Genomic DNA, 25714 nt, shown 5'->3' with positions numbered 1-25714 from the left:
TTCTGCAAAAGCTCTTCTGGTTAACTTCCTCATGTAGACAAGCCCTAGTTGAGACTACACTCTTCCTTTTTGTCTTCCACAGTAGCTGTAAAGATCCACCTTTTTCTTTTGCAAATGGTTTGGGTAATATGAGCTACATTCTTCTCATATTTGCAGATTTAAAATACAATAATATAATCCAAATTAGGAAGATCCTGCTTGTGAATTTTCCATAGCTTGTTGATCTATGCATCACTGAGGTTGCTTCACAATGAAGAATTACCGTACATTGCTTTTATGGTATAAGGATGCAAAATACTGTCTGGCAGACATTCTGTAATTTTATTTTCTCATTACCACCCCCCCCCCCCATCAGCAATATGAAATACAGCCATCATTTGATTCCTGGTAGCAAATGTGTTAAGGATTGTAGTGTCCTTTTGTAAGACTTATTTTCATGTAATTTCCATGAAAGGTATATGTAGTGTAACTGCATTTATACTGGGGACAAGAGTTAGGTGGCCTTTTTATAGACACAATTTACAAGGGGCACAGTGGCCCTTTGTAGGATTATCCACATAGCCTAGCACATTGAACTAGAGCTGTGTCTAACTTTCTTATAAGTTTGAGACCAATGGAGTCATTTAGCTTAGACAAGAGACTAAGAGGATGCTATTTTACTGGCAACGGCTGCTTTAGACCACACATAAATGCATAGTGTGCAGTGAGCTGAACCAGACACAGTTCCTTAATTTACAAAAGAGTTCATAGATCTCCAGGCCTGCACAAATAATAATAATAATCAATAATAAATAATATCAAATGTAACCTCACAGTGGGCCTGATCCAAAGTTCATTGAAGCCAACAGAAAGGCCCCTTGACTTTAGTGGGCTTTGCATTATTGCTCTATATATCATGCCCTCTGGAATAAAGTCCAGGAATATATGGTTTTGACCAAAAATAGTTGTGTACATGGGAAACTTTTTCAAGGTAAATTACTAGCCTTGCTTTTAGGGATAATCTATAAAACGATTTGTCTCCTTGATATTAACAGCAAACTGTTCATTTGGTTGCTAACAAAATCACTCTTTTTGAGGAAACTGGTCAGATTAATTACTGATTGATTTAGAAAAAAATGGATAGTTCTCATGATACTTCATCTCCAACTTCTGAATTCTTAGGCAACAAGTAGTCGGAACTATTATAATGTATTTAAAAAAACCAGGACCTTCCCTGTGTTACTGTTACAAACCATACTGCTCTGCCCATATCTTCTTGCATATGATTGCTAGCATGAATTTATGATCCACAGCAATACACCACTATGTCATTTGTCTGCAGGCATATACAGTAGAAATGAAGCAACAGCCCCACCATTTGTCTTAAAAAAATGTGAACTTTGATGTCTCAATGTGACAACTTAAATGCCAACGTTGTTAACTGTTTCACTGCTATTGTCATACCATTAATATCAAAGTATTGTAGAAAGTGTGCAAGGAAAAGTCTTAAGCCATCTTGTCTTTCTCTTTGTCGATGACAGATTGTTACCTACTGTATATTTTTAAATACATTTTATAATCTAGTTTTTAAATAACTCTAGTAATGGGGTTTCCACCACTTTCCTTTGGAGACTGTTCCATAGTCTGATTATTTATGCCGGTTAAGGAATATTTCCTGCTATACAGCCTAAAAGTTTCCTGTCTCATTACTCTTAGTTATAATGTAATACTTGCTGTCTTATATCATCCACAAATGGATTTGTCTTGAGTACCTGGACATACCTTTTAGATTTTAATTTTTGAATAGATGTTCCCTAGGAATAAACCCACGAGGTCCAAATAAATAGCTACATTAATATTAATTTGATTTGTTAGTTGTTTTTTTATTTCTCTTAGATTAAAGTAGTGGTTGTGTTCAAAGAGAGAAGCTAAAAAATGCAACATACAGAAACAAACCAGGAAACAATTTTGTTTAGACTTTATTGACTTTGTATTCTCAGGCTGGTGATAAAGAAAGGGCATGTGTATCTCCCCGGAGCAGCAACAGTGTAACAAGCTGCAGATGCCTCCTCTGGTCTGCAGGTCTGCCAGCTTGGGCAGCCAGTCTTTCAGGGTGGCTTCTTTCCTCTCTGGCCTGTGGTTCACATGCGGATGGGGTGCATACATTCTATCACAGGTGTCCCTTTTGACCTTGCCCTCGCTCTCTAGACCTGCACATCCAGGTCCTATTTAAGTCCTGCTTCTTCTTGCTTCACAGTATTTCCAATATCCACACCCCAAGACCTTCATTCAGGCACTTATGTCCCATTTTGACTATTGCAGCTTCCTTCTCTTTGGCCTCTCTGACATCTACCTCGTCTCACAAAAAAGTTGCTGTTAAGATCAACTTTCTGATCCATTGCTTTGATCGGGTCAACACTGGTTCTCCTTTCTTTATTGCATCAAACACAAACATCTGGTCCTTCTCTTGAAGACCCTTTATCACTTGGCCCCGTCATATTTAGCTAGTTTCTGTCTTACCTTATCAGGACCCTTTTTTTTTTTGGCTCAGCCAGTGATGGCAACCTATTATTATTATTTATTAATAATCATAAGCAAACTAGGGAAATGTGGTCTAGGCAAAATTACTATAAGTTGGATGCGCAACTGGTAGAAAGACCGTATTCAAAGAGTAGTTATCAATGGTTTGCTGTCAAATTGGGAGGGTCTATCTAGTGGGGTCCCATAGGGGTCAGTCCTGGGTCTGGTACTATTCAATATTTTCATTAATGACTTTGATAATGGAGTGGTGAATATGCTTATAAAATTTGCAGATGACACCAAGCTGGGAAGGGTGCAAGCACCTTAGAGGACAGGTTTAAAATTCAAAATGACCTTGACAAATTGGAGAACTGGTCTGAATTCAGCATGATAAAATTCAATAAAGACAATGCAAAGTACTTCACTTAGGAAGGAAAAATCAAATGCACAACTACAAAATGGGGAATAACTAGCTAGGTGATATAGTGGACCACAAACTGAATATGAGTAAACAATGTGATGCAGCTTCAAAAAAAGGCTAATGTGATTCTGGGGCATATTAATAGGAATGTTGTATGTAAGACACAGGAGATAATTGTCCTGCTTTACTCGGCATTGGTGAAGCCCTAGCCGGGATACTGTGTCTAGATGAGGGCCCCACAGTTTAGGAAGGATGTGGACAACTTGGAAAGAGTCCAGAGGAAAGCAACAAAAAATGATAAAAGGTTTAGATAACCTGACCTATGAGGAAAAGGTAATCTGTAGCACTGGAGATTTAGGTTAGATATTAGGAAAAACTTTCTAACTATAAGGGTAGCAAAGCTCTGGAATAGGCTTCCAAGGGAGGTCATGGAGTCTCCATCACTGGAAGCATTTAAAAACAAGTAGGACAGACACCTGTCAGGGAAGGCCTAGGTCAGGAGTTGGTAACCTTCGGCACACGGTCCCATCAGGGTAATCCTCCATTGGCCGGGAACGGCGAACTGCAGCCATTGGGAGCTGCGGGAGGCCATGCCTGTGGACGGTCAACGTAAACAAAATGTCTCGCGGCCTGCCAGTGGATTACCTTGATGGGCCTTGTGCCAAAGGTTGCCGACCCCTGGTCTAGGTTTACTTGGACCTGCCACAGTGCAGGGGGTTGGACTTGATGACTTCTCAAGGTCCCTTCTAGCCCTACATTTCTATGATTCTGTGTTTATTAGACTAGTGCGTAAGGACCAGTCATGAATGGGTGCTCTACACACACAGAGTAGCAGACAGTCTGTACCTGGAAGAATTTATGATCTAAATAGAGAAGAAAGTCACAGGGTGGGGGAAAGTCTGAAACACACAAGCCAAGTGAAAAATGTGACAGCAGCAAACAGTATGTTAGTTCCACAACATTTTGGGGTTGTGGGGGCAAGAGGGAGTTACTAAATGAAAAGAAAAGTAAAGGGGGGGGGACATTGTAAGGAATGAGACTGAAGGGACAGGATGGGGAGACGAGGGTAAGAGGGGCAGGTGTGGAGTGAAGCTCAGGTGAAGAGCCTGTGAAGGAACAAGGAAAGGGGAAGCGGGAAATAGTCATTCAGCATAGACAGAGAAAGTCCAAGAAGAACTGTAGAACATTCTCTGAATGTCCAAAGGTCCCTGATTTGGCTACTTCTGCAGCTGCTCTTACCAGCTGGAGTTTGATTCCTTTCTGCAATTTCTCCCGAAAGCTACATGGCAGAGGGGAGATCCTCGTGTCCCCAGATTAGAGTGTCTCCCTTGCACAATTCTGGCTCCAGGGGGATAAGTCAGGGAGGGGTAGCCCTTGCTGGACCCCATTTTAGCCTGTGCCCCACAGTGCTGAGATTGCTTCTCCTCCTACCCACTGGAGTCTCTATAGCTGGTTCGTCCCTGCAGTTTTTCTCCCGTCCATCACCACTGTGTCTGCTTCTCTCACAAGGTCATATATGTGTTCTTCATGCCCTCTGTGCACAAAAGACTGTCCTGAGCTTATCCACAAAGTAGATCTACTACTTTATTATTCTTGAAGTCTTTTGTCAAGAGCTATCTCTGCCATGATTCCCATAGTTAAACTACCAATGGATAATGGCTTGTAGAAATTCACTAACTGCTCTCTCTTTTTTAATTTTATTTTTTCCTTAAAAGCACATAGCAGGTCTTGTGACCCCATTGCTGTTACTCTCTTCTCCCTTTTCCTGTCCATTTCCCTTGTTATCTGCTGCAATCCTTTTGTGTTTGTGTTTTGTCTTAATCTAAATTGTGAGGCCTTCAGGGCAAGGACTGTCTCTTACTACATGCTTGTCCAACACCCAGCACAGTGGGGCTTTGAGTCTCACTGGGCCTGTGGGTGCTACCATAATGCAAATAACTAACAATAGCACCACCATGTGACAGTCCTAAATACTACACTTTTGTTTAATTTGTTCTGTTTTGTAATCACTTGTTGACTTCTTTTTCCATTGTAAATCTAAGCTTAAAATATACTTTTTAAAAGTCTATTTGTAATTGTGTAACGTATTTCCAGAGATATGAAAAAAGTTAGATTTATAGGAGCATGAGATTTTTTTCCCCTTAGAGTAATTTGCTTTTAATATACATGCATGTCTCAAATGTAACCTACTTTATTAATGTAAACAATTTATCTTTCAGCTCTCAAAGAGTGTAGGTGATACAATTAAATTATGCTTGTCTTTGATAAGGAGTGATCACTGTGGTGAATGCTGAAGAACATTCATAAGGTGTAAAGTTTGCTTTCATGGGTTTAGTTTCATGTATCACTGCCCTTGTATTTATCGCTAGAACCAATTGGAATAAATCATGACACTGTATTCTAATATTAACTGCTTTGTCTAACTGTAATGACTGGTATTGTTTACATCTTCCAGAAATGTAAATTTCTAATAGATGACCAGTAGAGAGGGTATATTATATTACCTTTGTCAAGTATTATTACTTAAGAAAATATGGATTTTTCTCTTTTTGTTTAATGTATCTAATCTTATATGCCATTGTGGATTGCTTAAGGAGAAATTGTTAACTTTGTTTGTCTAATTAGAAATATAGGGTATAAGATTTCCCATACATTCAAACAGCTTTTGCTGTTAGTGAAAGCTGTAGATAAGGCTGTATAATTATTTTTATGATAACCCCTTTTTTTCAGAAGCTGATTGCTCAAAGGAAGTTATACAAAAAAAATTCATATGCATAATCTCTGTCCATCAGTTTGGGTTATCATTGTGGAAGTACGGAGGAAAATTGAAGGAAATTTTGTTCAGCCATATCTTAGTTTTAGTCAGGGAGAAATTCCCTCCCCCCCCCCCCCCCCATTCTAAAAAACCCTCTGTTACAATTCCAAGATTGGGAATAAAGGGCTAAAGACTAGCTGCATATTGACTCCAGCTGGATAGAGGCCAAACTCAACATCCTGCAAAATTTAAGTTGCTCTTTGAACCTGATGGTGGGATAAGCACACTTACAGTGTTGTTGTGCCACTCCTAAACACAATGGGTAGAATGATGGCCCCATTAAAGTCAGTAGTAAAACTCCCATTGGTTTCAGTGGGGCCAAGATTTCAATTCTATTCTATATAGATTTCTATACCGTGCTCATCACTGTAGTAACTGACATCAAGCAGTGTGACTACATCTATGCCATATGTTTGTTCTCTTATCCTGTCCTTAGAGGGTGAAGTGCATGGAGTAGAGTGTCTTATTTGGTAAGGTTTTTCTGTTTGTTTTTTGTTAAATATTCCTGTTGTTGTGTATTGATATTAGAGAAGGGAAGATCAAAGAAATGTGCCTTTCACTTGGAACGGAAGGTGGTGAGGTTTGTGATAGTCTTTACTTCCTGGGGGAGTTCATTCCACAGTCTTGGACCAGCCCAGGAGAAGGTTCTGTCTCCCACACACAGACAAGCTTCACTCTTCTTGTTGAAAGTTCCGTTGTGCCAGAGGAGTGAAGTTGTCGACCATGATGTTCATCCTGGAGCTTTAAGTGGCCTTTTAGGTACAGTGGGCCCAAGCATTAAGCTCTTTGAAGATGAGGACCAAGATCTTGAACGTGATTCAAAATTCTGTGGGCAACCAATGTAAAGAACAGGGGATAGATTTGATGCACTCATGGTGGCCTGTGTTGCTGAGGAGATGCATTGCAGCATTTTGTATTAGTTGGAGTTTCTTAAATGCTGAAGGGTTCATACCCAGGTATATCACATTGCTGTAATCCATCCAAGAGATGACAAAGGCATGAATAACTGAGGTCAACTCTTCATCCGCTGGGATTGGATGGAGTTTCCTAGCCAACCAGTGGTGGTAGAAAGCATTACTCACTGCCATTCCATGTGTTTCATATATGATGGGCAAAAGACATGGAAAATCAGTGCTAACTTTTCCAAACTTTGGGTAGCAAAAACACCACTAGTATGGTATCTTCTTTGACAGTACAAGCTAATGGAGAAGAAAAGGTCTTAGGAATCATATGAGATGTGGGCCTGCTAAATTGTATGGTAGAATAGGCCTTTTATGAATATCAGTTTTGTAGCTCTCCTCGCTAGGCACTTTACTGGTTAAAAACAGACGTCAGTTTGGATAAGACTAAAATAGATATAAAGATTAGCAACGAAAACATTGATGTACAAATCTTCATAGAGGCTTGCGTCAAAAAATAACTTAACAGAGGGAAGGTGAGGCTCAAGAAAATCAGATGAGGGCGTGAAATGTCACATTTACTGGATTTTTTAGAAGCAGCACAGTCCTAATTATCTTCTCCAATATGAGAGAGGATATTATAAAACCTGCTAAAAGTTTTGGAGATCTTATACAGGATGGTAATAACATGTGCTTTCCTGACCATAGCCACATGACACAGGCAGGTGGAAGGCCTTCTAAATAAGCATTTCAAAAGGAAAGAGTTGTGTATTCAGTGATGTTCTATGTTGTCATCATACCAATCTGACTCTGAATGATATAACATTGGAATCTGCATTGCCATTCACCTGGACCCTCTCTGACTCAAATCTCTCCAAAGTTGTGGATTTTGCCACACCAGTCCTGATGGAATGCATACCAAAATTTGCTGGTTTGAGCACCAAGTGGTTAACACGTCACTCAGCACGGTGGCAAAAGGATATCTGGTCAGGTAGCTACTGTCCCTGTGCACAAATGGAGGTTCTAACTTCTGTGTGTGCAAAGCTAGAAATGCTCTCATGTCTTTCTCTGGACATATCTGTTCATCTGAGCATTCTTTTAGTTCTGTTGTGGACACACATCCCTGTTTGATCAGTCTTTGACTCTTTATAGACCACTGTTCCAATAGACCACTTTGGTTTTTTTTGTGTGGTCATGCTAGCCTCTGGAAAATATCCTGCATTGTAAATTTTATCCATGCATGCTAGTGGGGATTATATTGTTTTGTAATAAATTATATATTTTTATAATATTGCCAACTCCAAGCACAAAGACATGAATCAGATCTGCAAAATCATGAGATTGTCTTAAAAATCAAAAGATTTTTAAAATAACTTTAGGTTATCTTTTTATTTGCCCTTTGCTTTTTGAGCCTTTAGATTGCAATAGGATCACACTGTCAGTCTTTTCTCTGCCACCATGAACGCTAAAAAATAGTCTTTTTTACAATGGAATTTATGATTCTCAGGTAATCATCTGACTCCAAGAACCGGGGCTTTAAGAAAATCACCAAATATTGTGAGACTTGCAATTAAAATCTTAAGAGTTGGCAACACTCTTTTATATTATTTAAGAAGTTCACTGTTAATGTTTAATCGTGCATTGTGTTCAAAGCCTGTTTTAAATTCTAGCTTCTAGCATTATACCACATTAGCAAGCAATTGCTTTTTAATATTATTGGAGAGCATCCTTACAAAAAAAGGTCACATTTCTATATTCTTCTCTGATTCCTATAAACAAACTAAAAATGGCTTTGAAAGGAAACATAAATATGTCTCTAGATATTTCAGTCCATTGTTCTAGCCTCATAGGAAGAAAAACAATATGCAGTGGATGTGGTTTGATTAAGCCGCAACTTTATTAACTTATCTGGGAATATCGGGCAATAAATCATACTGTGCAGGTAATCATTCTTCCCTTAATCATCTCCACCTATTGGGACTAACAGCCCTCCCCTTTCCCAACCTGGAAGTAGCCCATTGTTGAGAAGCCCTTCCCTCGTGTGAGGGTTAAGAGGGGCTGGAAAGAAAGGGGGTGCCAGATGTTAGGGGCACCAGCCCCCTTCTCCAGCTTGTTTAGGAGATGATTTCCCTAAATCCCCTTCCATCTCCTCTTTATCAGGGAACTGGAACTCTTTTGGAATGATTACCTGCACTGGAGACCTACCACATCTGGTACCTACTGAGCTATGACATCTTGAGCTAACCTCCTTACCTACCCCACCAGATCTCTGATCTGCTATGAGGAGGGTGAAAAAACCCACCCCACCTTGGCCAGTCTGGCAGAGGGAAAAATTCCTTTAGCCCCAAAGAACAAGTCAGCTAGCACAATGTCCACAGCAGATCAGAAGAGACCCAGTTATACTCTGATCCTATGAGTGGGAGGGTGAGTGCTGCTGGTCGGTTGAGGATTCCACATGGAGGGCATGGGGTATAAATACGGCCCCCCCCTCCCGTGCGCCTGATAGGTCGATGCTGTCACCTGAGCTGGACTTCTGGCTTACCTCTTGCTCAGTGGGGGCCCTCAAAGCCACCATAACCCCTTTTCTTTCTTGTGCTCAGACAAAGATCCACTGCATTCAACAGCAGTGAGCACATTCTGAGCTATATCGTTTAAATTACTTCCTGGAAAGAGATCCAAAAGAGAACAAAATGAAATGAGAAATAATCTGAATACTATCAGGATTTATACATCATCATACAATTATATCACACATGCTCTTTCAGATGTTAATGTCTTCATGGTACACAGAAATCCAAGTGAGAGTCCAGTAAATGATCTGACTGGTAAAGAACCAGCAAGTCATACATTTGATATGACCTATTCCAAGTTTTTGCTATGTTGTTGATTTGTAAAAATGGGAGTAGATGAAGCATTTGTGCATAATATGTGTAAATGGTTGCCATTTATATATATTTTTACTTCACACAGTGTTAGCAATGCATGATGCCATGTCCTCTTATTACTGGGACCTGTTCATTCATAAAAAAAAACCTGCTTATTTTATAGGTTGTTAGACTACTGGAATTACAATGCTCTTGCTCCTCATATAAAAGTAGAAGTATACAAAAACAATTAATATTGAAATGTATTCGCAATGCATTTAAAGAGGTGGGATATTTTATTTCTTGCTTTTGTATTCATCCTGTTTGCATTGCATCACATCCAGCACTTAAGTTTTCTCAAATGCAGGGAAATTTGATAATTAAAATACCCTCCTCCCAGCAAAGCTAGTGAAAAAAACAAGTCAAGAATCTTGAGTGCAGTCAGTGTTTTTGGTTGTCTTTTTTCCCCACCTTTAGATGTTAGTATAAGAGGGACAAGATTTAAAGCTATTTCTGAAAAGGAAAGGAGAGAATAAATAAGCTGTATTATTATGAGTAAAGATCTTCTTATAAACTGAAAAAAAGATGTGGTTTTATATTTGGTGGATAAAGCTATGGTTTTTAGCTAGAGGCTATTCAAAATTGTTAAATGATTCTGATCTCTTTATTTACTGTGAAGGAACACAGTGATTTAGGAAAATATTGATATATGAAGTGAGAGGCAGTAAGTGAGCTCAATGATCAATAATTTGAAAATTGCTTGTGAACATACCATGAAAGAAGGTAAAATCTTTTGTAAAAGAGATTATTTAGGGGCTTATTTTATTGCAGCTACTAAATCTTATTCTGTATGGAGAATCCTGGTAAGACTGAAATTGTAGAGAAAGTGGTTAACTGGTAATGCTGTATTATAATAGAGTGTTCTGACACTTAAGGTGAAGGTAGTTTGAGAGCAGAAAAGTAGTACAGTAGCGGGAATCAAGATACTTTTAAATGCAGTTATTGTGAATGAGGAATTTGCATACGTTCTGTGCTGAAATTTTAACCTCTGGAGATCAAATATTGAATGTTAATAACATATGTGTTTTCCTGACCATATACACGTGAATAGGGTTGCCAACTTTCTAATTGCACAAAACCAAACACCTTTGCTCCGCCCCTTCCGTGAGGCCCCACCCCTGTGCCCACCCTTCTCTGAGGCCCCACCCTCACTCCAGCTCCCCTCCTTCCGTTGCTCGCTCTCCCCCACCCTCACTCATTTTCACCGGGCTGGGGCAGGCGGTTGGAGTGCAGGGGCGGGTTCAAGCTGGAGATGTGGGAGGGGGCTCTGGGCTGGGGCAGGGGATTGGGATGCGAGAGGGGGTGAGGGCTCTGGCTGGGGTGCAATTTCTGTGGTGGGGCAAGGGATGAGGGGAGTGGGGTACAGGAGGGCGCTCTGGGCTGGGGCTGAGGGGTTTGGAGTGCGGGAGGGGGCTCAGGGCTGGGGATGAGGTGTTGGGTTGCGAGAGGGGGTGAGGGGTGCAGGCTCTGGGAGAGTGTTTGGGTATGGAGGGGGGTTCTGAACTGGGGCAGAGGGTCAGGGTGCGGGTGGTGGTGCAGGTTCTGGGAGGGACTTAGGGTGCAGGAGGGGGTTCCGACCTGGGGCAGGGGGTTGGGGTGCAAGTGGGGGTGTGGGCTCCGGCTGGGCGGCGCTTACCTCAGGTGGCTCCGGTCGGCAGTGCAGCGGGGTTAAGGCAGGCTTCCTGCCTGCCCTGGCTCCGCGCCACTCCCAAAAGCAGCCTGCCTTAGCTCTGCTGCGCTGCTGACCGGAGCTGCCAGGGTCCCAAACTGGACGCCTCGCAACCCTACATTTGAAACAGGCAAGTGGAAAGACCTTTCGATGAACCACTTAAGTCCCACTTAAGACCTCAAAATAGAGTTTAAGTGCTACTTGAGTGATGCATGGGCCTTGTGCTGGTCTTCTGCACAGAGGTGGATTTAATCAAAAGTTCATGAAAATAATGATACTAGTTGGAATAAGCAGCTCAGGAAAAACAGGAGTAAAATTTGGGAACAATAAATCGCACCAGATAGTGTATTCATCTGTTGTCATCCAGTAAGAGTGATAACACTATCAAAATACAGCCCATATGTAGTAACAGGACAACACTTGCATAAAAACTATCAGCCAATGTTTGTAAAGTCTATATCTCTTTGTAGCTGATTTTCTCTCATTTTCTTCTTCTTCTTTTTAATCTTATACTTGAAAATTAGACAAACACAAACTGTGTTCAGATTTTCTTGCAATTTCTTAACTCTTTTCCTCTTTTCTTTTTGACAGTCTTTGACAGTCTTTTGACAGTCAAGTCTTTTTCAGGTAGTAAATTAATTTGGGTAGCAAGCACCACATCTGAATTTGTTACATGCTGGCAGTTCAGATAAATGGATATTATGATCTCAGCACATTTCTGCCCAGCACCACTGTGCCCATTTGCAAGAATCTGAGAAAGTGATAATATTCCTGTCAGTTTCAGGCCTCTGAGAAAAATATGGGGCAGAATTCATTTGTATTTATAGGATGCCTGTAGGGAAGCCAGCAATGCTGTGTTGCAGTTTACATGGGCATGTGGTGCTAACTACATATAAAAAAGATAAGAGGCCTATAGACATTTATTTGTGGGAACATGTAAGAAAAGCCAGAATGAATCAGTAATTGTCACTTACACAGGAGATGTATTTTCAGATTTCTTGTTGGAGAAATCTGTTAAACTTACGTTACCTTTCAGAGTCTGTCCATTTTTAATTATTTTGTTGATTGAATGATTGCATTAAGTTGTATTTTACTAGGTTGATGCAATGTGTGCTTCCTGCCAGCATTTGATATGGATAAATCCACTTTTTTTTCTGCTTTGATAAACTGGAAGACTTCTTATAGTTGCAGTAAAATTTATTTTATTAAACTATGTGTATATACTCAGTGTGGGTGAAAAAAAGTGTGTATGTCATAGTTTAACAGACCAAGACACATATTGTTACCAATTTATACCATTAGCAGAGCAGAATAGAAAAAACTCATTTCATCGGTAAATTTGGGTATATTTGTACTACAGAATATACATCTCTGTGTAAAAGTTCAGTTCTGCATAGTTATTGCCTTTCACTCCCATCTTGTGTATATTGTTGAACTATATATAAACTCATTTTAAAATGATTTATGATTTGGGATGGTTAATGCATGTGTGACTTTTTGTATAATTAGTGATTTCCTCTCCTTATAGCCAATCTGGTGTAAATAAATCTGTTATTTATATGCAGCTGTAATGCACCCTGTTATGGAAAAACCCTTAGAAGCATACCAACACTAACTCCTCTTCTCTGCTTGCACTTTACTTCCCTGCTTCGAACAGCTTTCTGAAGCACAATGTCAGCATAACACTTCGCTGGGAATTTCCACCCTAATCTTGCTGAGTAGAATAGATGTCTGCCAATCGCACACTTTCTACTGTGGTAGCTGCCCCCATTCAAGTCCTGTCTAAAGCACATGAGAAACTGTTTTCCTCTTGCAAAAATTAGCAAGATTTTGATCAGTTTTTTGTGTGTGTGTGTGTGGGGGGGGGGGCGCGTGCACACACCTCATGAGCCTGTTTTCCAGCTGTTGGGGCACTAACCTGGGATGTGGGAGACCCAGATTTAAATCTGATTCACCTCCAAGAGGTGACTCGCTGCTCCAACTGCCGAGATATAGTCAGTCTCTGTCTTTTCATTTTGTCAAAAAATTCCCAGCCATATCTAGTCCTGACTCAGCTAAGTACTTCAGCAAATGCATAACTTTAAGCATACTGAAGAAGTAAATGGGACTACTTGATCTTAAATTATGTGTATGTGTGTAAGTACCTTGCTGAGGCAGTTCCTAAATGTACAGATCCCCAAGCACTCTATGTGTTGCTTCCAAGGGGTTTATGAGGGCTTGGAGGCAGTGAGGGATGATGCTATTTGGCTCTGTTACCCTTCCTTCAGCCCGTTTGTGGCCAGTGAAGCAACATTTTTGCTTCTTACCATCTCCCCATGCAGTGGAGTGGGTGGTAATGACCCCTAATGTAGTTTGTAGTAAAGCAGATGTCCTTGAGCGTTAAACCTGGTGTTCAGGCCCATTCCCATGTAATTGTTCAGGTTACAAAGGAAACCAACATTTTATTAATAAAGTGTACATTGAATAAAAGTGTGGTATGTTCAAAATGCTCCATAATAAGGATTAGCCTAATCTCTACAGGGAAAGCGTTCTAGGCAAAAAACAAGCATCTCTAAAGCTCTATCCATCCCCAGCAGTCTTACTCTAAAACCTTTTCTCGTTCGAAATAAATGAGTCAGCAGACCAGCAACAACAGAGTAGGTCTGAAATGTATGATGACCCAAGTGAGTATAGGGCTTTATAAATTATTTGCAAGACTTTAAAATCAATCCATCCATTTTATTCTGTTGTAAAGGAATGTTTTGATTAATACATTGGCCAGAAAGTAAAGCAGGATAGTAAAATTCATTAAACAAAGATTACTAATCACTTGATTTTGGGAATTTGGATTGTGTAATGCTAAATGCTAATAGTAGCACTTGAAGGTTAATGTGGAGGATAATAACATATAACTGGTAGAAGAAAATTCTTTCATTGTCTGGTGTTTAGATCATATATGTTGATTCAGTTTGGATTATATTCCTTTAATTGTTTAGTATGAATAAATATTTTAAATAGGTGTGGTAAATTGTCAAGTATTTTCATTGTTTGGATGAAAAGATTTGAACATCTACTCCAAAGTACCAACAAACACCTGCAGAACCAAAGTGGATATAGAGCACCTGAACACATTCTGATTCATGAAATTAAAGCAGTTTACAGAGTTAGTAAGAAAAGAATATCACACTCTGAGGTTTGATGTCCTTTTCATGCAGAACAAAAGAGTTTCGATTCTTTCACTTCAAGTTTAGCCTAACCATTGTGTAGTAAGGGAGGTTTAATGAATCATTGTTTAACTTAGATACTGCCAAGTATTTGACAGTTAAATAGTCTCAAATGTGTACATAGCACTTTGCTGACAGACCCTTATTTAACTGTGATTAATTGGCATTGAATAGTTATTTAATTACTTCAGAATAAATCTAAGAACAGAGTGTGGTTTGATTAAGTTATTTAATGTAATAACATACATGGAATTGCTGGAGTGAGCACGTTCTCCACTGCAGCTTGCTACTGAAATTACACAAAGCGTTTGGAAGTTTCACAGTACCAAAAATAGCAGGTTCTTTTGGCAGATTCAAGTACTCTTGCAACACTGACGCTTTAAAAGATTTATTAATTGATTTATGAGAAGACTTTTTTTGGTCTGTGTAGGTTATCCATCTCATTACTATACGATGTCTATATTTTTAGTAATTTTGCTTCTTTTAAAATGCTATGTGAAGAAGATGTGATTCCTATTTGAATAATTCAGGTTGCATGCAGTAGTTGAGTTTGATAATTTTTCAAGCTGAAAATGTGGGTTAATTCTAACGCAGGATTTTTGAGGGAACATACATACTACACGTTTAGTGTCCTGAAAATACCAGTCCAAATGATCCATAGAACACTTACAGCTTATTTAAGGGACTTGGGGAAGCGTAAGGGAGCCCATAGAGATGGTGATAGGGTATGAGAGCCCCAGAGAATTTAGAGAAAATATTTTCAGTAGGCCAGCTTTATAGGTCGCAGATATCAGGTGCAACAATCCCTTGAATCTGGGGAGCAGCCCTGGGAAAATTGTGTGTGTTAATGCTGGCAGAAAACGTGTAATCGTGTTCTTGGGAAAAGTTTGAGGATTTTTGCAAGAATGACTAATTTTGCAAGAATGACTAATTCACATCTAGAATCTCTTCTCTTGCACAGTTAATAGTGCATACCTAAGCAACTAAACCATGTGCTATTTAAAAAAGAGAAGTAGACTTTTGTTTCTTCATATCTTGTGAAACAGTCTTCAGTTTGAATTAGAAACTTAGGGTAATGTCTACACTGCAATTAGAAACCCATGGCAGGCTTGTGCCAGCTGACTCAAGCTTGCGGGGCTTGAGCTAAGGGGCTCTTCAGTTGCAGTGTAGATGTTCAGGCTCAGGCAGCAGCCTGACCTCTGGGACCCTCTCACCTCACAAGGTCCCAGGGCTCCGGCTGGAACCCTGACTCTAGGACCCTGCAGGGTGGGACGTTCCAGTTCTCGGGCTCCAGCCCAAGCCTGAATGTCTACACCGCAATTTAACAATTCTTTAGCCCAAGTCCCACAAGCCCAAGTCAGCTGCAGAGGCCAGCCACGGATGTCTAATTGCAGTGTAGACATATCCATACTGTGAATATGCAGTCTCTACCTATGCAACATCAGACTGGCAAATCCCTGAATGGGGCACTGAGATTTGGATGCAGACTATTCTCTGTGACTGGTCCCTGATGATGGAATTTGCTCTCTCTGGTAAGATGTCATAGCCTGAGTTTACTACTGTTCAGAGCAGTTATACTTTCTGTGAACTGGGTCCCCTGGGCTTGATTCTGATCTCATACAGTCAGTGGAGTAACACTGGGGTAAAATCAGCTTTTGTGAAAGCAGGATTAAGGCCCATTGCTTGGTTTGTTTCTTTGTTCTGTGCTAGAAATTTTTTGTTTTTATTTGTGATGCACCCGGATACAACAGTAATGGGCACTAGAATAACTAATTAGCAATAGGAAAATGGGTCTTTAGGAGGCAAACACTGCCATGAGCTTAATGATCACAGTCATGCTTTACCAAAAGGATTGTGCATAAATACTGAATAGACAATAAACAACTTTGTGCAATAACTATTGAAGGTTCCAAAATATTAAAATCTTGCAATTGTAGATAGACCTGAATATCCTATTTAGGAATTGGTTGATCCAACTCCAGGATATTTACATTTCTTGTCTTTTCATAGGGTGGATTGTAGGAGGGCCCATTGCTTTCAAGTTCAGTCATGTTCATACACCAACTGTTTTTCATACTCATATTTTAGTCCTTGTCATTCTACAGAATTACTATATTTACATTTGAATGTAGAATAGGCAGATTAAAATATTTTTTCACATTTTATTGATAATGGCAGATTAATTTCTACTTTCCTACTAGCTGCTGTGTCAAAAACATTCTCTAAAAACATATAACAATTTTATAAGGCAATCACCAAAATTACATTTTTGGTATTAATTAGCAATTTGATTACCCATGAGAATTAAATAGGAGTTTGTTTGTACTGTGGATAAGAGGAGGAGATAGTTACGCCAGAGGAATCTTTCTTATGGTTCACCCAGTTTGGTTTTAGTGTGGGTCTGTATGCATCAAAGAACTTTAGCCAAATAAGATGTTATAGTAAATGAGAATATTCTGGAACTTGTTCTTGGCAGTCATAATGAGTTTTGGTATTATTTTATACAATTTATGTGTTGCATATGTTTTATTTTGTTTTAAAGAGCCAGAACAGAACTTTATTATTGTTGCAACTTAAAACTTTCTCCATCTCTTTATAGCGGCTGTAGTAGAGCTTTGAAACTTTTTGAGGTAGTGCAAAGGGGTAGTCACTAACCTCTACAGTCATAAACCTCTTAAAAACTCCTTGAGTAACTTTCACTTGTAAATTGCAATAAAAACCTGTCAGAAAATGGACAACAAAACTTCAGATACTGTTGGGATTGAAACTTCAAAGTGATAAACTGCTTTGTGATAGTTTGTGAGCATTTCATTACTAATTTGTCTTAGCCTTCTACCTGTTAGGGCCCCGTCTACAAAAAGTACAAAGTTAAACTGTTTTCACAACGGTGTTAGAGTAACTGTAATGCTGCTCCAGGTAGGAGTTTGCATGTGCTATCTACTCATTGAATCATGGGACATGGCGAAGGTATCCCAGGTTTACTGACATTGTTACTACTGACCTGCACTATACTACTGGTGTGGAAGTAGCCAGTATGAAAGAACTTGCTTTGTTGGTGCAGTGCTGTGTATTATGGAATTTCCTCTGAGGAATAACCAAGATAATTCTGCTGCAATCTCTTATCACTATTACAAATAAACCAGATTAAAAGTGAATGCCAAAGCAAAATTTAAAACAGAGAAGCTCAGGCTTCTGTGCTGTATGTCCCTGCTAAGCAGGCCACAGGGGCAGTCTGAAGAGAAGTTAGCCTTACATTTTTTTAAATGATCTTTTCCCTTGTGAAATCCTCTTGGTACTATTTGGTTCCCTTGAAGATATCTCAGAATGTGATGTTAGAGCTACCAGGAGTCTCACTGCAGCACATGCATTTCGTGGGCAGAGTCACCCCTCCTGTATTAAAACCCCCATGCAGGGACCAAGGGGAAAGAAACCTCCAAGAGGCATCCCTTGGTGGAGTTTTCCCTGATCTTTCTGTTCCAACATGAAACAACTGGCGAGGCTCATTTGCAAATCTGGAAGATACCCAGAAATTGCAGGATCTCTGCGCCATCTGCACGGAGGCCCTGTGTCTCAGAGCTATCTCCACGTCCCTAGTGCGCCCTTCCTCTCCCTCTACAATGGCTCTGCATGAACAGGGACACCTCCTGGTGACCACTGACTACCCTTAAAATGTGATTCCCCATGATTCAAGGGCACCTCAGAACAGGTTACTGTGCCAGGATCAGTTAATTTTCCTGAATACTCTTTACAAGGTTGAAAGAAGGATGATGTGTTTCTCACTTCACCCCACTCCCACCCAATGTGGGGTTTCTCAGTCCCTGTCCAGCCCACAGCACATCAATCCTGACCCTGTGAACAGTCTTCTGTGAGGTACTAGGTAAGTGGGGATAGTTCTGTAGAAGTAGCTGTCCTTTCCCACTGTGTGGTGAGATCTGCATGGGGATTTTAGGGGCACAGCCTGGTCACATAGTGTTTGTGATGTCACAGAATAATGCACTGTGAGATATCTTCAGTAAACCTAGACATACCAAGAGGCTATCTCAGAGAGAGAGAGAGGAGAGACTGTTGAGAAAGCTAGTTTAAAGAAACATTTGTGAACTGAATCATCTTCTCCCACCTCATCCTGGCTAATGAGACAAATGTTCATCACAAAATTCTCTGTTTAACTCTGTTTTCATTTTTTTAATGTGCAGTTCATCTTTATGCCAAACTTTTAAGATCAACAGAATTTTCAGCAGAGGACCTGCTCTTGCCCCTCTACCAGAGGAGGATTTGGAAAGCACTGATTTTTGTCACTTTGCTGCAAACAAAAGACATTCCTTGATCCCTTCCCCTTATGATCCACAATTCCAAAAGAGAGAAAAACCAAATCTCATCACAAAATACATTAAAATAATAGAGGTAGATAGATAGAAACTTGAATGTGTCCACATGCATAAACCCCTTATGAAAGGCAAGATTCTCATCCCTAGGTTAAGTGATACCTTATTTCCTGAGTAGAAGCATCAGTTTGTGGAGTAAAGTACTAATCTACCTAATGGTGGCAGAATGGTGATGTTTATAATTAAAGCTCTATTGCTATGACTGAATTTTTTTCACTCAAGTAGAATTTAAGAAAATAGAAGAGAATAAATGCTTCAGTGATAACAGATTAAAAATGTTATTAGTTTTAATAAAGATCAGCATTGTCAAGGTTTTGAATAAATATAAAAAACATGCTGCATCAACATAAAAACATGCCACATCAACACAAACCTAACTAAAATTTGATTTCAGTAACATCTGCAACGTAAATTTAAATATGCTAAGATTTCTTTACTCTTTTCTTTTGTGAAATCTAAGTTGGTTAAAAATCACAGAACTACTCAAAAGGACCATATTAGGCCTTGCAGTAAATGCATACAACTCAGGTAAACGTCAGTGGACCTTGCAAGCAGGTATCAGAGTCAGCCAGGTTATGGCCCATATTGATTGATGTAGGTAGGTATTAAGTAGGTATTAAGTATCTAGTCCTATAACTGCTTACTTATGTGGATAATGTTATGCATGTATGTAAGGGTTTGCAGGATCGGGGTCTTCAGTTCTATCTAAATGACTAGTTTCAGAATGTTATGAAACATTTGAAATAATATAATAATAATATATGGAGATATACCTATCTCCTAGAACTGGAAGGGACCCTGAAAGGTCATTGAGTCCAGCCCCCTGCCTTCACTAGCAGGACCAAGTACTGATTTTTGCCCCAGATCCCTAAGTGGCCCCCTCAAGGATTGAACTCACAAATCTGGGTTTACTAGGCCAATGCTCAAACCATTGAGCTATTCCTCCCCAAATGATGGTGACCACACACTATAACTGTTAAATAACAATTTACATCTGTATTAAAGAAGCATTCATTCAAAATGAACATTTTTATTCTTTTTTAGCAAAATATATTGCACTAGCTGTAAAAAAAAATCTCCTTTTGTGTTTTGTTTTCAGAAGATCTTTTTTGTTTATTTTCAGATGTCAGCCATTGTCTTCTTGCTTTTCTTAAATTGTCTGTAAAACTAAACTATAATGTATTTTTAAAAATATTATTCTGATTTTTTGTGTTTTTAAAAATCGTCTTAGAAAAAAAACACAATTTCTTTTGAATCCTGTTTTTATAGGGAGAATCTTAAATCGTTTCTCCAAAGATATTGGCCATCTGGATGATTTGCTTCCACTGACAATTTTGGACTTCATACAGGTAATGTAGTTGTTACAGTTTTGAGAATTTTACCTTGTACTATGAATTTCAAGTCCTCTATACTCAATTGATATACAAAACCCAATAACTTATCTGCCAAAGTTTTAGTTGAGTGAATTTAATGAAAGAGCTTGTTTGTGAAAGAAGGGTGTGGTCAAAATTTAATGTGCAAGTGAAAAGCTATCATGAGCAATAAGTGGCAGGTAGGAGTGGCTATACAGCTTGCTATCATGTCAAGATTTCAGTTCATAGTAGCTACATGCTTGGTAAATTGCTCTGGATTTGCCTCCAAGCAGTCTGGCAAGCATAGTGTGTTATGAAATATATCCACAGTAAAGAGACAATCAATTCACATGGCAAGATAGCACAGATTAACCTAATTATGTGTGTACTTCCACAAAGAAGCAAATGCTTACTGCACCATTTTGGATTAAAATAGGTGTGGCTATTTACAAAGAAAGGATTAGTAATAACAGGGTGAAAATAATAGTCTTAATAGGAACAAGAGAAAGAAGTTACTGCAAATAGAAAAATGTCTATAAGGAAAAAACGATTTTAGTGACAATGAAAGGATTAAATTTATGGCATTACAGTGATTTTGATTGGCATCCCAATTAGTCCTTTTCATGAATACTTCAAAAGCAAAATGTTTACAAAACCAACCGCTGTATGCTAAAATATTCTTAATCCTGTAGCCTTAAAATTCAGAATTGCAGAAATTAGAGATGGAAAAGATTGATTAGGCCATCTGTAGAATCATCACTTTACCTATTCAGAAATGTTTCCTACAGTGAGCTGAGGGGTGAAAACATTATTACTTAGTGCTTTATCCAGTCTGTTTATGGATGACTCCATGGAGGTTTCACCTGGTTTTTCATATTGAAATTAAATGTTTGTAAAAGTTACTTTCAGCACATTGTTAATATTTAACTCTTGAAGTTTGCTGAAAAACTAATTTAGGACATTTTTCGCTAAAACACATTTAGAAAACACCTGTTTTCTTGCCTAAGCAAGGCCTGAAGGTTGAAGAGCTTTTTGCCCTGCTTTTCAAAGCTGTTCAGCGCAGTAGACCCCTTTGGGAGGGAGATGGGATGGCTTTTTTTTTTTTTTTAATCTGCTCGCAGGACCTCCATTAGAAATTGTAAACTCTTTTTACCATTAGCTGCTGTTTTCCTAACTCTTAATGTTAAGCTTTTAAATTTGCCTGGTTTCCAAAGTATACAAGAGATCTGTCCTATGCACAGAAGGTAAACAATCTGCTAGAGTGTATGTGTATTGGCCATTTATTTCTATCAATTATATGGAATCAAAACTTTGTCTTTCTTTAGACCAAGGGTAGGCAACCTATGGCACGCGTGCCAAAGGCGGCACGTGAGCTGATTTTCAGTGTCACTCACACTGCCTGGGTCCTGGCCACCGGTCCGGGGGGCTCTGCATTTTAATTTAATTTTAAATGAAGCTTCTTAAACATTTTAAAAACCTTATTTACTTTACATACAACAATAGTTTAGTTATATATTATAGACTTATAGAAAGAGACCTTCTAAAAACGTTAAGATGTATTACTGGCACACAAAACCTTAAATCAGAGTGAATAAATGAAGACTTGGCACACCACTTCTGAAAGGTTGCCGACCCCTGCTTTAGACTTATCAACTATCTTTTATTAGACAGGACATCTTGCTTCGTTTCAATTGGTTTAGGCAATGCATTTGTGTCCTGCTATCCTGCTGCGTGCCCAGACTGTTCTGCATACTGCCCATTTGCTAGCCTCCTCTCCTGCGTATAGTATGCTTCTGCTCTCCCCACTGTGAACAGGACTGGGTAAGTTCAGGCTGCAGACAGTGAAATGACATGGCTTTGCTGCTACTTCTGGTACTTGATTGGCTGCCCCTGTAATTAGTATGAAACTCCTCTCCTCCACAAAGCCTGGTGGCTGCTGCCAAAGCTGGAGAGAGCTGGAAAGAATTTAGGGGACAAAAGGAAAGGGGAGGTGTTGAGAAACTGAGGAGGGGAAAGGGAACAGAGGTGAACAGACAGTTGCAGGGGAAATGATGTTCCGCATTGTATTCCTCAATTTAAGGTTAACATGTCCCATGTTGTCACTCATTTGAGAATAGGGAGGGGGTCTGTGTCCCATTGTGGAGTGTCTGGAGGTAGAGAGGTACAAATATGTCTTTCCAATTAGTGCAGGTAATTTATATTATTACATGCATCTTTCAAGTGCCCGCCACTGTAGTTAGTAAGTGCTCAGATATTACAGGCAAATGGGGGCAGAGTCAGTGTATAGTATGTTCACCCAAACTAAACTGATCTGGGATGAAAGAATAAAGTATTTCATTGTAAATTTGAATTTCTTGTTCTTTTGACTGTTATCAAGCCTCTTATCCGTATTGTGAAAACTGCAATTTGCAAAAGTTTCCCTTCTGAAATCTCATGTGCTTAGCTACTTAGTTCATCTCTTGTAAATAGGGCATTTAAGTAGTTGAAAGACAGGTGTTCTAAAGTTTGCACTGTACATGAAAACACACAAGCTTTGGGAAGAGATGTATGGTATAGTATACTTAAGTGGGGGAAAAAAGGATTTTTTTTAAATACACTAGTTGTAGACGTCCAGAATCTTTACTGAAATTATTTAAATTATTTTTGTTGTACATAAATTTCAGTGCTTCCCTGTTCTGTTGGGCATAAGAAAAGAAGCCTTAGTTAGTTAAATCTTATTATAGGTTTGTTGCATTTAGCTATTAAACTTCTGAGCATGAGAGGAAAAACATTCCCTCTCTTTGTTAAAATGTACCACTGCTGAACATCAGTGGTGCCTATTAGTTAATACATCTTGAATTTAACAGCAAAGTTATATTACATTATTTATCTCTCTAAGGAAGCATAGATTTCTAGAGAGGATAACTGTTATCAATTATGATAAAGATCTTTTGTCACTTGTTTTGTCTGCAGGTGTCTTTTATAAGACTTTCTATAATCCCTTCAGGAAGAAATATTTTCTTCTTTTTAAGAACAGTATTAGCTAAGTATAAAAGCTCTGATCCCTACTATTGTTGTTGATTCTTTGAGGGACATTTCCCAACATTCATTGTTTAAATGGTTGTCAGGAGGAATCAAGTGAAATTTAATAAACAATGCAGTAACTGGTTCATCTTACTTTGTGTGTAGAAGCTTTTCTTGTGAGGATTTGCATTGAAGAAGTGGTCCTTATTGTGAGTTATCGTTAGGGTAGTTTTGAAGCTTTCCAGTCCGTTACTATATTAGCAAGTGTATATTTCATTTCTGAACAAACAAATTAACTTGGCTGGGCTCAGATACTACAATGAGGAGTGCTGTAGACGTACCTATAAATAAATAATAAAATTTTACTAGTTTCAAGAATTTCATAGTTAAAAAGAATATAGATTTTAAGAGAATACCAAAAATTCCCAGTATTACCATAGACCCTTAATAAGATTTACACACTGCACTACAGTGCTAATGAACATGATTCGTCTAGATAGCTATACTGGATGAAAAATAATTCCTAAAACGGAAATAATTACATTTATTTTGTCTGTTATTGGATAAACCAGAAAGAAATAGTTTGTTTATTTTTAAAAGAGAATAGAAATGTGCTGGACATGTAATAAAGAGTCGTTAGAGAAAAAATGAAACGGGGGGCATGCAACAATGCTTAAATAAAGCCTTACTATATTTGGGTTCCACTGCTGACCATGATTTTCAGAACTGTGGATCTGAAAGGGCACCCAAAGTCAGCTCCTCATAGTCCAATATTTGAGGATTAAAGATCAAGAGACTGTATAAATTCTGCTTCCCTTGTTTTGTGAAAAGATCTGCTCAACTTGAGAATGAAGGTATTCAAAAGAGAAGATTTTGGCCTTAGAGAATGAGGAAATTATTTTTTGCCTGCTACTTTGTAAATCTTTAACAGCATACAGGAAAGGTCATGTTCACTTGATAACTGTCTGTTGGAATAATTGCTTCCATCATTTTATAAATAAAAATTAGAATGATCTGTCAGAGCACACATTTAAGGATATATGCTGCTACGCTGATATCAGATGGAGCTGTATGTGCAGACAGAGGGTAGGTTATTATACTTAACTGAGTTTCTTTGAATTTTACATTCTTCTTCGAGAGATGTCCCTGTGGGTGCTTCACTCCAAGTGTTGGCGCGTCCCTGTGCCTTCGCTCGGAGATTTTTTGTAGCAGTACTCGTACTGGCCACGCATGCGAAGAGGCTGCCCCCCGCTGTGAGTCTAGGATAATAGTACGCATGCGTGGCCAATCTCCTCAGTTCCTTCTCTACCGTCCCCGGCCTGAGACGGAGCTCAGCAGACTCGTTAGGAAATCCCTCACTTTCTGACAATTACCTGTTATAGTAGTTAGTTTGTTGTCAGTTCTTGTTAGTCTAGTTTATTAGTTCTTTATCTGTAAAAAAAAAAAAAAAAAAAAAAAATTTCTCTCAGCCGCAGCCACTTCTACCATGCCTGGCTCCACAGGCTTTAAGCGCTGCTCTACGTGCAAGGATGCTATCCCGCTCTCTGATGGCCATTCTCTTTGTATAAAATGCCTGGGGGAAACACACATTCCCCAAAAATGTGCCCACTGTACCAAACTCAGTTCCAGGGCACGAAAGGACAGGGAGCTCAAACTGAAACTGCTCCTCCTGCAGAAGTCTATCAGGTCAGTTTCAGACCCAGGCGCCGACTCCTGCTCTACTGCCCGACACAGCCCCCCTGCTTCAAAAAACCTGAAGAAAACTTCAAAGAAGGGGCAGCCCTCTCCAACAAGGAAGTTGGTGAGGCACAAAAGTGCCTCAGGCAGGTCAACAGTTTCCCTGCCTGTGTTTCCTCGCCTCAGCACTTTTGAAGAGCCGGGCTCCTCAGGCACCGCACGAAAGCCGCCTCAGGTTGCGGCGGCGGCGCGAGGCTCCGGTGCCGAGGCTTCAGGCTTTCAGTTGCCTGCCTCGTTTATGGCACCGTTCGGCACCGAGATGGACGCAGTGCCGACATTTCCCGCCCTGGCTGATGTTGCCCCCCTGGCACCTACCACGGCACCGGCAACCGCGGCACAGACAGACAGGGAGATCAAAGGCAAAACCCCTGCTCAGAGGAATGTTCCCTCAGGGCAACTTCCTCCTCCACAGTTTTCACCTCATGCAGGAGCCTCACCTCTTCAATTTACTCAGACAGCAGATCTATCGGTGTCACCTATTCTGCAGTCTCCCCTGATGACTGCCTGTTTTTCTCCAATGCATGACTCAGGATCAGAACAACCTTCCTCCAGTGAGGAGGAAACTGATCCACAGGCAGTTTTTTCTCCTGATCAAGACTCCCACACCCCAATCAACAGGGGTTACAAACAAATCACCTCAGCCTGTTATCAGGATCCTGCCCCATGGGGAGTGAACCCTTGGATGGCACCACCTATGCCCTACCCACCACCATGGCAATGTTGGGCACCATGGATATCGTACCCCCGAGAACGCATGCGCTACGGCACTTTGACCAGGCGCAACGCCGGTTTAGCACCGCCACGTGACGG

The 25714-nt window shown here is 39.7% G+C and overlaps 1 protein-coding gene across 1 annotated transcript in view; it reads left to right on the top strand.

Moving 5' to 3' along the window:
• Positions 1-25714, top strand: part of ABCC4 (ATP binding cassette subfamily C member 4) — a 192892-nt gene that overhangs the window by 87735 nt on the left and 79443 nt on the right. The window contains exon 21 of the mRNA XM_026656707.2: positions 20082-20161. Coding sequence (XP_026512492.1) covers positions 20082-20161 — 80 coding nt within the window. The remainder of the gene's footprint in view (positions 1-20081; positions 20162-25714) is intronic.

Source organism: Terrapene carolina, unplaced genomic scaffold (assembly GCF_002925995.2).
Source record: "Terrapene carolina triunguis isolate 2854851 unplaced genomic scaffold, T_m_triunguis-2.0 Scaffold21, whole genome shotgun sequence".
NCBI classification, from domain to species: Eukaryota; Metazoa; Chordata; order Testudines; family Emydidae; genus Terrapene; species Terrapene triunguis.
Note: the sequence above shows the minus strand (reverse complement) of the source record. Positions and strands in the feature narration are given on the sequence as shown.